The sequence below is a fragment of the Rhipicephalus microplus genome, chromosome 2, assembly GCF_043290135.1.
Source record: "Rhipicephalus microplus isolate Deutch F79 chromosome 2, USDA_Rmic, whole genome shotgun sequence".
Classification (NCBI taxonomy): domain Eukaryota; kingdom Metazoa; phylum Arthropoda; class Arachnida; order Ixodida; family Ixodidae; genus Rhipicephalus; species Rhipicephalus microplus.
The window spans coordinates 188,813,620-188,825,567 of NC_134701.1; the positions used below are offsets into that span (position 1 = coordinate 188,813,620).

The window sequence follows — 11,948 nt, forward strand, 5'->3', positions numbered from 1 at the left end:
CTGCTACTTTACCTTAAGTCAACAAACCTGAGCGACCACCTGTAGACTGTGTTCTCCCCGAGTGTGCTCGTGATTGTGTGTACCTTCTCATCTTTCTGCAACCTCTTTTCTCCCCTTTATCCCTTCCCCAGTGCAGGGTAGCAAACCAGATGTGTGTCTGGTTAACCTCCCTGCCTTTTCTGCATCTTTATCTCTCTCTCTTGTTCTCGCATATAACATATGCACTCTTTAATTGCGTTATTGCATCGAACTTGTCCATACCGAAGATCATAAGCAAACTGAAGCCAAATTGTTGATCCTTATGAATGCCTCCACTAGGCCAGTGAACGATGTCTCCAGAATTATTTCTGTTTGCGGTGACGAGGCATTTACTTCAGAGGAACATCGACAGGATTTAAATGTTCCTGAGAGGGGACCTCGCTTACCGTCAGCTGAATGTGGAGATATACCCAGTGTTTCATAGCCATCCTTTTCTCTGTCGCTGATTCGTCCGCAATCATTTCACGGGGCACAGAGATGACTTACTGATTACAGATTCATGTTCAAGCTGTTGTCATTCTTTTCAGGGATATAAGTTACAACCGCGACGTGACCATGACGGAGCTGAGAGAGGTAAACGCACGTTCAAATAAAGCACTTCATATTTCACACTTAGCCTTAGGGAGATATTTAAGCGGAAAGCCGGTTGAAAGCTCAATGAGACGTGTATGAACGAGGTGCTGGGTCTCGTAAAAAGCCTTCGGGAGCTTTCGGGGTGGACGTTTGCAGTGAGCAAAAGAGGAAGAGAAAACAGTTCTGTTAGTTTCAAGGTGCTTAGTCAAGTACCAGGAGACAAAATAATGAGTCACATGGCAGGCAGGAAGTAATGGTCTAAGCCAAACATTTTAATGATCTACAGCACGTCACGTTGGGCGCCTGATAATATGTGAAAGCCTGGTTGAGTGTCCTTTCAGAAAGCTTTGCTTACTTACATTGACCTCCTGCTGCTGTATCACGTACGAAGTAACATTTACACTGCCATTAGTAAACTATGCAATTGCAGCGTGTTGTCGGCGTCGAAAACAAACGACTGGGCGACAAGGTATTCACTGCCGGTGAGAGTAGAGCAGGGACCTTGTGAGCTCCCGCTGCTCTCCTCACAACCAGAAAGAACGGGCAGCATTTTATTTACTCTGTATTTACTCCCTCCAATTCTTAGATTCCATAAGAGTACCGAGGAAGTTGCCTCGTTAAACACTTGTGCACTGTGCATGCCGCATGTCTTATGTATTACATAGAACTTCGCGCGTCGTTTCATGCGTCAGCTGTGCATGTGCCGCTCAACTGTGTTTTACTTTTGCTGCAGGGTGTCGCGGGGCCGATCAACGAAAATGGGTATGTAGCATGATCAGTGTGATCACTTCGTTCATAACACAGTTCAGTCAAGTTTGCTGAACCCGGGGATCGTTTCTGTAACAGCTACAATTGTTTTTGAAAATCCTGTGCTGCATACAGTCGGGGTCTTCCTCCGCAACACTTCTGCACGTTACTTCAATATTGTGACAGGAAGAAGCTTATCAGGCAACATATGGTAAATAAAACGGCACTTCTTGCGCGTGATTAAGAATTGGAGTAGTGAAAACTTGCATTTCGTTCGCCGTCCGACAACGAGGTTCGCATTGCGTCGCAACCAGAGAACGCAGTTATTGATACCTTTTTTTATAATATTAAAAGCAAGAGTTGGACATTGGGCTTTAAAGTTTTTAGCCCGTGCTACCAAATTGTACAACTGAAATTTATACGTACGATCATAAAAATTACTTTGATAGCAATAATCTCTGGGTGACCACTCGTCAGATGCTGTATATAACGCCGGAGTAGGCCTAATTGGAAGTGCTCGGGATATCGGAGCAACGGATAACGTAAGCAATGTACACATTCCATGTTATGCTACCTAAATGTTCACTATGCTATTCCGCTAATTCTCTGCTTTCGTACGGAATAGATAAAAAGTCTATTTTTCAAGTGTTTAAAAGGGTACTGAACAAAATTTTTTCCGCCAATATTTTCAGCCAAATCAATAGATTGGATCATGAAATCGATAAAGACAACCTTCATTCAAAGCAGAAAATACGGAAAAATATTGAATTTATTGCGTTTTTCAACAACGGTAACGTCTAGCGGCAGCACCGTGAACAAGACGATGTGACGTTGGGTGACGTCAAAGTCACCTGAAACTGTCAAGCCAACAATGCCAGCTATCGCCCGCGTCTCTCCGCTCGCTCATCTTCCACTTCGGTTCCCAGAACCAGTATGAACAGCAACAGCAGTGGACAATGCTTCCGGCTGGGGCTAAGCCCCAGCGCTTTTGTGGAAGGGAAAGAGCAGTATATAAACGATAGGACAAAATTCATACAATACCTTCTTTTTGCTCACTGTCGTAGGCCACCGGCTCGCTTGGTCCTGTACTTCAACTCACTCACCTACGAGCATGTACGTTCAATGCCGAAGTACGACGTAAGTACCACACTGCAATGTTATACACAGTGTTTTCACGAGTCTGAAAACACATACAGGCACAAGCCGCACACTGGTTAGTTGCAGATAATGCTGAGAACTGGGGAAATGTGAATGTTAATAGAGTTAATTAAGCTGGTCTTCCATACATTGCGACATTTAGGCCCGCAAGAACGTTAACAGCGATTTCGTGGTGCGTAACTCACATGTGGTGCTTTGCCATCGATACCATGGCGTTGTATGTGTTGACAAGAGTTTATTTATTGGTTCTTGAATGGCGGTTCATAAAACCCATCCTCAAAAAAATTTTTTTTGGAGTCATGTTCCTCGTAAATACGAACCCTTCCATTTTTTAATGCTTAGCATCATAACACTTCTTCATTGCGATGGCGCTAATTTATGTTTCCACCTCTCTTCGAGATGTATGCAAACCTTTTGCTACAATTTTCTATGACATATTTGCGCAAGCAAACTCATCTTAGGCTTGCACATTTTCAGAGTGAACGTAGCTAAAGATTTGTTGGAATGCGGCTACGGACCGCACAACGTATTGACAAGCTTTCGAAGTCGAATTGGCGTGGTGCTTTGGCTCTTCTGTGCCACGGGAAGATGAAAGGCACCCATCTCACTGTGCATTTTGAAATAATTTATGAACCAAACCCCTTTTCCTTCACTACAAGGGTCCCCCACCACTTCCACCAGTCCACAAGAACGTTATATGTGACAAGAACTTTATTTAATAAACCCGAGGGAAATGATGAAGGGAGACCTAGGGCTCACCATTCAGTCAATGGCTCTACCCAGAACGGAACCTACAAGCGGCGACTCTCGGCGATAGCCCGGGCCCTCTGGACTACCTGTAGTTGAAGAGGAATGCCTGAACTGTGAAGAACTTCACCCCACTTCATCTGATTGTGTATACCAGAGCCCACGTTGAATGTGCACAGCCAGAGCATATGATTCGGAGAGAAGGACCTGTACCCGCATTTAGAGCAGGACTGTGGAAAGTCAGGATCCATAGAGAGCCCCCGAAGCATTCATGGCGGAGAACCACTGGTATATGCCATAATAGTATCACCCAGAATCCGGAGTAACACGTTCAGCGAATAGCCAGGCTAACATCTCCAGCATCTTATTAAAGCGATTCTGTGTGTTTGTGTCTTGCATAGGGTAAAACTGAATAGTTAATTAAGAATAAGCAAGTATTGAATGAGACAGCGTGTTTTGTCCAACGGTACATATTTTCTTTAATTTTCCCTTGCTCCGCCCGTTTGTTTGTTTTTTGTTTTTTATGTGTACTTGCTGTAGTTGTATTGATGGCCTCAAACTTTAGTGTCCACACTGACTATGTCCCTCAAGCTTCTCGTGAAAATTGCGTCCCGTGCAGGAAACCCACGTGCTGGGAAACCTTGGCGGCATCATAGGCATGTACCTGGGCCTGTCCTTCTTTGTTCTCTTTCAAGTCCTCGACATCCTTGTGGTTGGGACGCTGCGACTCAAGAAGATGCTACACTGAAATGCACTCGAGTGCCGGCTGATGGCGCTCGTACCAGCACGGGCACAATACAGGGACTTAGTACGATGCAGGGACTCAACGGTTCTAGTATATGTCACTGATTCTCGCCATGTTTGTTCTCTATTCCCCTCCTACACCACAGAGCCAAGCTTCTGCACGGAAGAAATATGTCGATACAGTGTTACCTATCGAGCTTTCAACAATTCACGTCCCCGTAGTGGCATTTTAACGCTCAATCAGCACGCATTGTTGTTTCTTCAGTGACACTTTAATGATCCAGTACGCCACGCGTGCCACCCGTGGGAAGAGGAATTCATCACTGCGCGTGGGACAAATATACCGGGCATTTCTTGTGTCCTATGCTTGCCTGGGGTGATCGCATCTATAACTGAACTAAATGCCAGCGCGACATGGAAAACACAACCCGAATAGTTTGAATCAGCGTACTGTATTCAAAAAAGTTCTTATGCGAAAATTTCTCAGTTTTGCGCGTTTTATTAACGATCAGTCAATGGCGATCAAAACTTAGGGAAAAAATCTTTGCGAATTGGACGCCACAAAAATATGACGCACGGAACAGCTTGCGAGATAATCCAACAATACTGCCAGCCTTCACCGTCAACACTTACCCTGCAATGTCCACCGGTGAGTGTATACCTGTAGAACCGAACATGATATCCTCTTGACTCTGTCTACAACCTTGGAGGGTCGACTTGTCCTGCCACCTGCTTGCCTGTCTCTCAACAACCAACAGTTCCGCAAGTCACATTTTATAAATAAACTTACTTTTCTTCAATCGATCACTTGGTCTCGCGAATTCCTGTTTTAAACCTAGCGTGTCTCATCACAGAAACACCCTGACTGTTGAATTGAACTTAGCTTGCCCGTTAGCCTGATTAGCTTTTAGTGCCGCTGATTCTTTGGCAAAAAATTGCTGGATAAGTGAAAAAAAGTAGCAAAATGTTAATAAAAACTGACGTCGTTGACTGTGTAATTTACGTCAGTGGTGTGTCTAACTTTCACAGCTCAAAGATAGAAACATCTGTGGCAAATGAGAACAATGGGCAGACTGAAAAAATTGTAATCTAGTTATAAATACAACATATAGTGAGAATAACTCTATGAAATGACCAGTACAGAACTAGGATATAGGGTGGGGCAAAATGAGACACGGAGCAAAACACGTCATTTTGACTTTGCCGACCTCCGTAGCTGATATCATAGGTGTTTTTCTTTGTTTCTTTGTTTCGGTGATAAGTGTAGTAGCTGTCGACCTTTTTATGTGTAAAAGTTTATCATTGGTAACAGCATTCGCGTGAGGAAAATTAAGCGGCTGGTGTCGGTGTGTTCGTGACGCCTCAAAAAGAGGCGAAATTCTGCTCGGGCACATTTTTTAATCCGTGCATGAAACTACTCCGACATCAGTGCAACAACGTACGTTTTTATTTTGCTACTTTATACTACTATGTGCATACCACCAAAAGTTTGGTTCATTTGGTGCTTGGTGTCAAAGCAGAGTTTTTTTCGGGCATGTGTGCGGGGCGAAACGCGACCCGTCGTGGGATCGAGCTTTAATTAGAGCAGTTTCATACGAAAATTTTTAAAATAACAAGCGATAGAAAATTCGAAAGCCATCGTCTCACAAAGCCCGGCTGACGGAGTTGAAAGCCACAAATTGCCCATGTAGTTCTGCATCAAAACGGCAAAAAAATCACAGCATATTCACAGGGTGAAGATGACAAGTGGGCGAAGCTCCGGAGAAAATCATCGATAATGCCGTGAATATTCCGTGCGTGATTCGCCCAGTCGATCATCGTGTGAATACATCACGAGAAACACTGTATGTGTATACATTAAAATCAAATTTTGTATCTTCTTAGAGACGATAGATTGCTTGCGATATCCCTTCATTATGGCCCGTGAAATGAAGGGTGAGCGGTTCTGTGAAGGTTGCAGTGGAAAATTTACAAATACTAGGTCTATGCATCTTCCTCGGATTGTGGTAGGTTTCATATGGTCAAATAATATACATCTGAGTACATATCTAGAAGCCTTATGTTCCGTGCTTCCATCCGTCCATGCGTTCTTGCTTTCGTCCGTCCACGCTTCCATCCATCCGTCCACCAGTCTGCTAGTCTGTCTGTCTGTCCGTCCGCGCGTCCAACTAGTGAACACTTCAAGTACCGCCATCTCCCATCTCGCAACCCCTGTGGCACATACCCGCTCTAGAGTGGGTATGTGCCACCGGTGGCTACATACATACATACATACATACATACATACATACATACATACATACATACATACATACATACATACATACATACATACATACATACATACATACATACATACATACATACATACATACATACATACATACATACATACATACATAGGGAGGAGCGACAGACTCACGCCATAAAGAGCTTCGCCCCTAAAAGGGGTGAAGAAGATGCGTCAGAACATATCTAGCCTTCAATTATTGAATAATCTAATGAAGTGCAAGCGCGAAATAAAAGAAACCATTAGCACAAAGAAAGCCTGGAACGCTTCATCTTCTAGGATTTTTTGAGAAACTCAGCGCTGGGTTCCCATGATGTCCTTAGTGTTTTTTTTAACGCGAAGCATTTCTTAGCGAACTTCGGCGACTTTGAGCGTATCTATCTATCCTTCTATCTATCTATCTATCTATCTATCTATCTATCTATCTATCTATCTATCTATCTATCTATCTATCTATCTATCTATCTATCTATCTATCTATCTATCTATCTATCTATCTATCTATCTATCTATCTATCTATCTGCCTACGACTTGTAGCTCTCCTGGCCGTTTCGATAGTGGTATCAATACCAAACTAGGTATGAGATAACATGACTGTATGAAGAGCATATCTGACTAGTCATAACATGAAAATCGTGATATGTATGTCATGAATGTCATGATTTACATTTCATGGTCCTGCAGATTTAGCGGTGGTTTCGTTCACATGGCATGTTGGAAAACTTGTATGGTATGACTTAATTGCATGCCGAACGAAAGCTACTTACCCTAACATGAAAATCATGACATGCGTGTCATGTAACAACATCACTACGTGCCACGCTCATGATGCGCTCGTGGCCATTTCGCTAATGTCACATATACCAAATTTGGTATTACGGTATGTGAATGGATGACGAAGGTATAATACTGGTGCAAACATGATAATCATGACATGCGTGTCATGTAACATGACTACATGCCACACTCATAACGTGCTCGTGGCCGCTTCGCTAGCTTCACATGCCAAATTCTGTATTACGTGACGTCAATGGATGACGAAGGTATGCGACTGGTGTAAACATGATAATCATAAGATGCGTGTCATGTGAGAACATGACTACATACCAAAGTCAAGGCGCCATTACATTTCGACGTGACGCGGTGTGCGTGCTCACCGGCGTTCATTTCTTCGTGATCCTTGTTGTTATCTACTAACAGCTTTCGCAGTAAATATTAAATAATGAGCGTTTGTTAGTCCGTCGCGCCAACGTCAATTACGTTGAAGCTACGTATTTCCACCTCGACCTTGCACACGTGTGCGAAAACGATGGTCATGGGTCTTTTATCCATATATATAAATATATGTATATATATATATATATATATATATATATAGTCTAAAATAGGTTGTGCAATTCACGTGCTAAATACGTTCTGTAGAACACTTGTCCTCTTTTGCCACAAAATATATCCAACCTTAGACCCAAAAGTAGCTTATGTATAAACTGTTGGCAAAACTAATTAAAGGAGCATCAGTAAATGTAAACAAACTTGTTTCACCAGAATTGACAAGCCTGAGTACACCTCATGAAAGCAAGAAATTGACATCCGCCAAAGGTAGCGTGAATCTACATGAATAAAAAAACGCCAGGCCTGTGTGGAAGGCGCAGCACAGTCACAACGAAAGCTGGAAGAGTGGTCTTTCAGAGCCTTTTTTAAACACCCATTGTGTAACTGCTGCAATCACCTTTGCTGCGTATCCAGTCTGAGATTATCGGACTCTAATAGCCGTAATCTCTGGATAGGTAACATCCGCACCCTGCGAGGCCGGGGACTTCCTACACGCCGGATGTATAAATAAATGTTATTTCTCTCCCTCTCCTTCTGCGTATCCACTACGGCAATAAGAATAATCATTTCTGGATAGTATACCAGCATTCACTACGCTAATTTCGGAATTCATCTGAAAAGCGTTGTATCCGCTAAACGCTTGCATGCAATTTTGTGCCAATTGTTCATGTAGTGGCTGACGACGATGGAGAATTATGCCTGAAGTGAGAATGCGCCACAGTTAATATGTGATCAAAACAAGCTCTTGTAATGGGTTGGACGATTGGGCGACACACTCACTACGCCATTCGCTCTGTGTGACGTCTCGTTGTTCTTTTGCTGTTCGAAAACGCTTTATTACTCATATTAACGCGATTCTTATGCCGACATCAAGCCAACCAAAGGCAAGTTTGCTCAACATACCGAAGCAACGGCGTAGCTCAGTGGTAGAATACTGGGCTGGCACTCAGTGGGCTCGGGTTCGAGTTCCACTGTGTGCTTAATGCTAGGTTTGTTTTCTTTTTTGCGAAAGTGGTTACGGACACCGGCGGCAGCGGCGGCGGAGGACAACCACGAAGCGGCGCGTGACCCAAGTTTTGATCTTATAACAGCTTTTGCCGTAAAATATATTGGTCTAAAATGGGACGGGCAAGTATGAGGCTGGGCATTTTTCGGAAATGGCAAAATCGTGTGCTGATTTGGGCAGTTGTATAAAGTAAGAGGACTACATAGGAACGCAACCTAACGGCTTCACACGCTTTCAATTCCTTGACAGCAGAGTTGTTTTTGTATGCCGGAGGCATTTAATGCGCACTGTTATTCTTACGCGAGCACCAGTGCCGTTGCGCCGTCGGAAATTATCTTCTCGTATGCTCTTCTGATGATACATAAAATCCCACAATCATGCAGCATCAGAACATTAGGAGTGCGCCCTTTGCACAATAGTTCTGCGGTGGTTAAGTCCCGTGACTGTTGCTACAATGCCGAATGACCTGTGCCATGAGCAGCGTCATGTGCCGGGGCCGTCAACACGCCAGTCGCTGCCTTTAAATCAAGCTTTTTCACAGAAATATGTTTATTGAGAGAAAGCAAACTGCTGCTAAATCTCTCGTTTTTTTATTTTTTAAAGACGATAGTCTTTCTTGGGGACCTTCGACGCAAAAATTTTGGTCTCTATGTGTGGTGTACATTTGTCTGTTTGTCCACCCTTAACGGTACCTTAGACGGCACCAAAGAGATTAAACAATACTCTAAACGGCCGACCCCATTGTCACAAAACGAGCGCTCAAAAAAGGGTGCGCCACCTAATTCTCGCGACGAAACGCCGGAGTGACGCCACGAGGTCAATTATAAAAAAAGAAAGAAAACAAGCACCCGAAAACTCCCCGGACACGTGTCCCTCTCTCCTCGGAAGCGTAGGTTCGCCGACGAACCTCCTCACCCCACATCGGCGGCCGAGCAGGCCCTAAAAGATTCTCGATGGAAAGGGGCCTGGTGATGCCGGGTTGCGTCATCCGTCGCGGATGGCCTTCGAACCGTCTCGCCCTCTCCCCAGCCTTCGCTGCGTATCGCGCCGACGAAATGATGAGAACTTTCTGGAATCTCGCGCGGAAGGTATTTAATCGAGCAGCCGAGATAGGAGATCAGGAGAAGAAGGAAGTTAACGCCAGAGTGCGTAGGGTATCCCGCCACGTCTGTCGGTGAAGGTTTTATCCTTAGTGACAAAGCAGGAGAAGAAGAAAGTATGCGCCAGAGTGCGTAGAGTGTTCCGCCTTGTGGGCGAAGCCTTTTGTCATCCGTGACAAAGGAGGAAAACAAGAGAATTTCCACCTGAGGGGTGAAGACTCGAGCTACAGGCAAGAGTGTGTGTCTACCGCTATCGAGCAAAGACGCGTGGCAACAGCTGCGTGTGTGAAGCCGACGTGTTTCCAGCGAAGAAGTTTGGAGCCTGGAGCGGCCAAGTGAAGATGCGAGGTTTCCTGGAAGAGAAACTTCGGGGGAAGTGGAACGACAACAATGCTGGACTTTGAGTGAGAGTATCATTCAGTCTTTTCTTCCAAGGACTTTGGACTCACTCAATAAGTTTTCGAACTCTTTCGTCTTTAAGTGCCTTGGTTGTTCGATGCATGTGACTGCATTGTAGAGCGGATTGTTGTTTGTGTCCGTTGTTTCGAGTGTGGCTGATTGTACTGTGTATTAGGTTGTTTGATTGGTATCATATCGTATTCAACGATTATCGAGTGTGCATATTTGTGTATCGTTTTTATCTGCCAATATTGAGAATATAATTTTGTTTTGTTTATCAACTCTCGGCTCTGACTTGTTCTTTGCACCACAGCCGGTGTCTGCTGGCGCGCCAAAAAAGGACCACTTCTAAATTGTCCACGCTTTCATGGTGCGATTCGGGGGGCCTATACTTCGGATTTAGAATTAGCCCGGCGATCGCCTCCCGAATTAACGGGACTCATGACAATTATTGTGGCGTCCGCGACAGGACCTTTTGGTGCACAGTGTGTCCAAAGTAGTGAGAAAGAGCCTCGAGTTGTTGATAAGGCTATCGGAACGGTTTCGTGTGTTGCTCAGTGTTCTCGTTAACGAGTGCAGGAGAGTGCTCCGATACACTGATTTAGGCAGATACTTTTTGCACGCGGCAAGGTTTTTTTTGCGAGACACAATGGATCTCGAAAAGTTAGTCGCTCTTGGTGAGAAGATGGGTCTTTCTGGCGCTGAACTACGGAAGTGGGTCACCCAGAAGAAAAAAGAAGAAAAAGAGAGGGCCAAAGAAGAAAAGGCAGCTGAGCTGGAAAAAGAAAGGTTGGCGGTCGAAAGAGCCAAAGCGGAAAAAGAAGCTGAGTTGGAGAGAGAGAGGTTGGCAGCTGAGAGGGCCAAGGAAGAAAAAGCAGCTGAGTTGGAGCGAGAGAGATTGGCAGCTGAGAGAGCGAAAAAAAAAGAGAGCAGCAATTGAAGTTGGAGCTGGAGAGAGAAAGACTGGCAGCTGAGAGGGCGAAAGAAGAAAGAGAGGAAAGGGAACGGCAGCAACAGCACGAGATGGAACTCGAGCGGCTTCGTTTGCAACAGCGAAGTGAAACTCTGGTCCAAGCTAGAGTTGAAAGCAGCGAACGGGAAGATCATGGCTTCCGCTTGAACCGAAGCAAGCTGCTCGTAGCGTTTGATGAAAGGAAAGACGACCTTGACGCGTACCTTCAAAGATTTGTGACGATTGCAAGGAGCCAGAATTGGCCGGAACATCAATGGGCAACTGCTTTGAGTACCTGCTTGAGTGGCGAAGCGCTCAGTGTGTATGGTAGGCTGACGCTGACCGATGCAGCCAACTATGCAAAAGTGAAATCTGCTTTGCTGAAGCGATTTAGATTTACTGTGGAAGGATTCCGGGACAAATTTTGGACAGGAAAGCCAGCTGATGGTGAGACGGCTACGCAGTACGTGGCCTGACTTAGCCATTAATTCGACAGATGGATCGAACTTTCAGGGACAGCGCAGGAGTACGATGAGCTTAGAGAGCTCCTAATTAGAGAACAATTTCTTACTAGTTGCCACCCAAGACTGTCACTGTACTTGAAAGAGAGGAAGGCTGAGTCAATTGAAGCAATGCTTGAATTGGCTAATCAATTCTTGGAAGCGCAAAGTGGCACAAATTTAGCCAGAGTCAAGGAGGAGTGTCCCAAAGATTCGAAGAAATCAGCACCCGAACAAAAGAAGCGTGCACCGGAGATTGTTCCGCGATGTTTTCTGTGTAACTGAGTTGGTCATCGCGCTCGCTAACAACTGTCGAACTAACTTTACGACTCCCACGGTCGTAAAATGTTTCAAGTGTGG

General features: G+C 44.7%; 1 protein-coding gene across 1 annotated transcript; it reads left to right on the forward strand.

Annotated features, from left to right (window-relative positions):
- Positions 1 to 1,252: 1,252 nt before the first annotated feature.
- Positions 1,253 to 4,812, forward strand: ppk17 (amiloride-sensitive sodium channel pickpocket 17). The gene is made up of 3 exons (XM_075884490.1): positions 1,253 to 1,374; positions 2,424 to 2,496; positions 3,884 to 4,812. Exons 1-3 carry the CDS (start codon positions 1,265 to 1,267, stop codon positions 4,010 to 4,012), a joined length of 312 nt encoding a protein of 103 aa, XP_075740605.1. The 5' UTR covers positions 1,253 to 1,264; the 3' UTR covers positions 4,013 to 4,812.
- Positions 4,813 to 11,948: the final 7,136 nt, after the last annotated feature.

Coding starts and splice junctions, on each gene's coding strand:
- ppk17 (XM_075884490.1), top strand. CDS start 1,265: ATGTATTACATAGAACTTCGCGCGTCGTTTCATGCGTCAGCTGTGCAT. Junction 1,375..2,423: donor GGGCCGATCAACGAAAATGG/GTATGTAGCATG, acceptor TCACTGTCGTAG/GCCACCGGCTCGCTTGGTCC. Junction 2,497..3,883: donor GTTCAATGCCGAAGTACGAC/GTAAGTACCACA, acceptor CGTCCCGTGCAG/GAAACCCACGTGCTGGGAAA.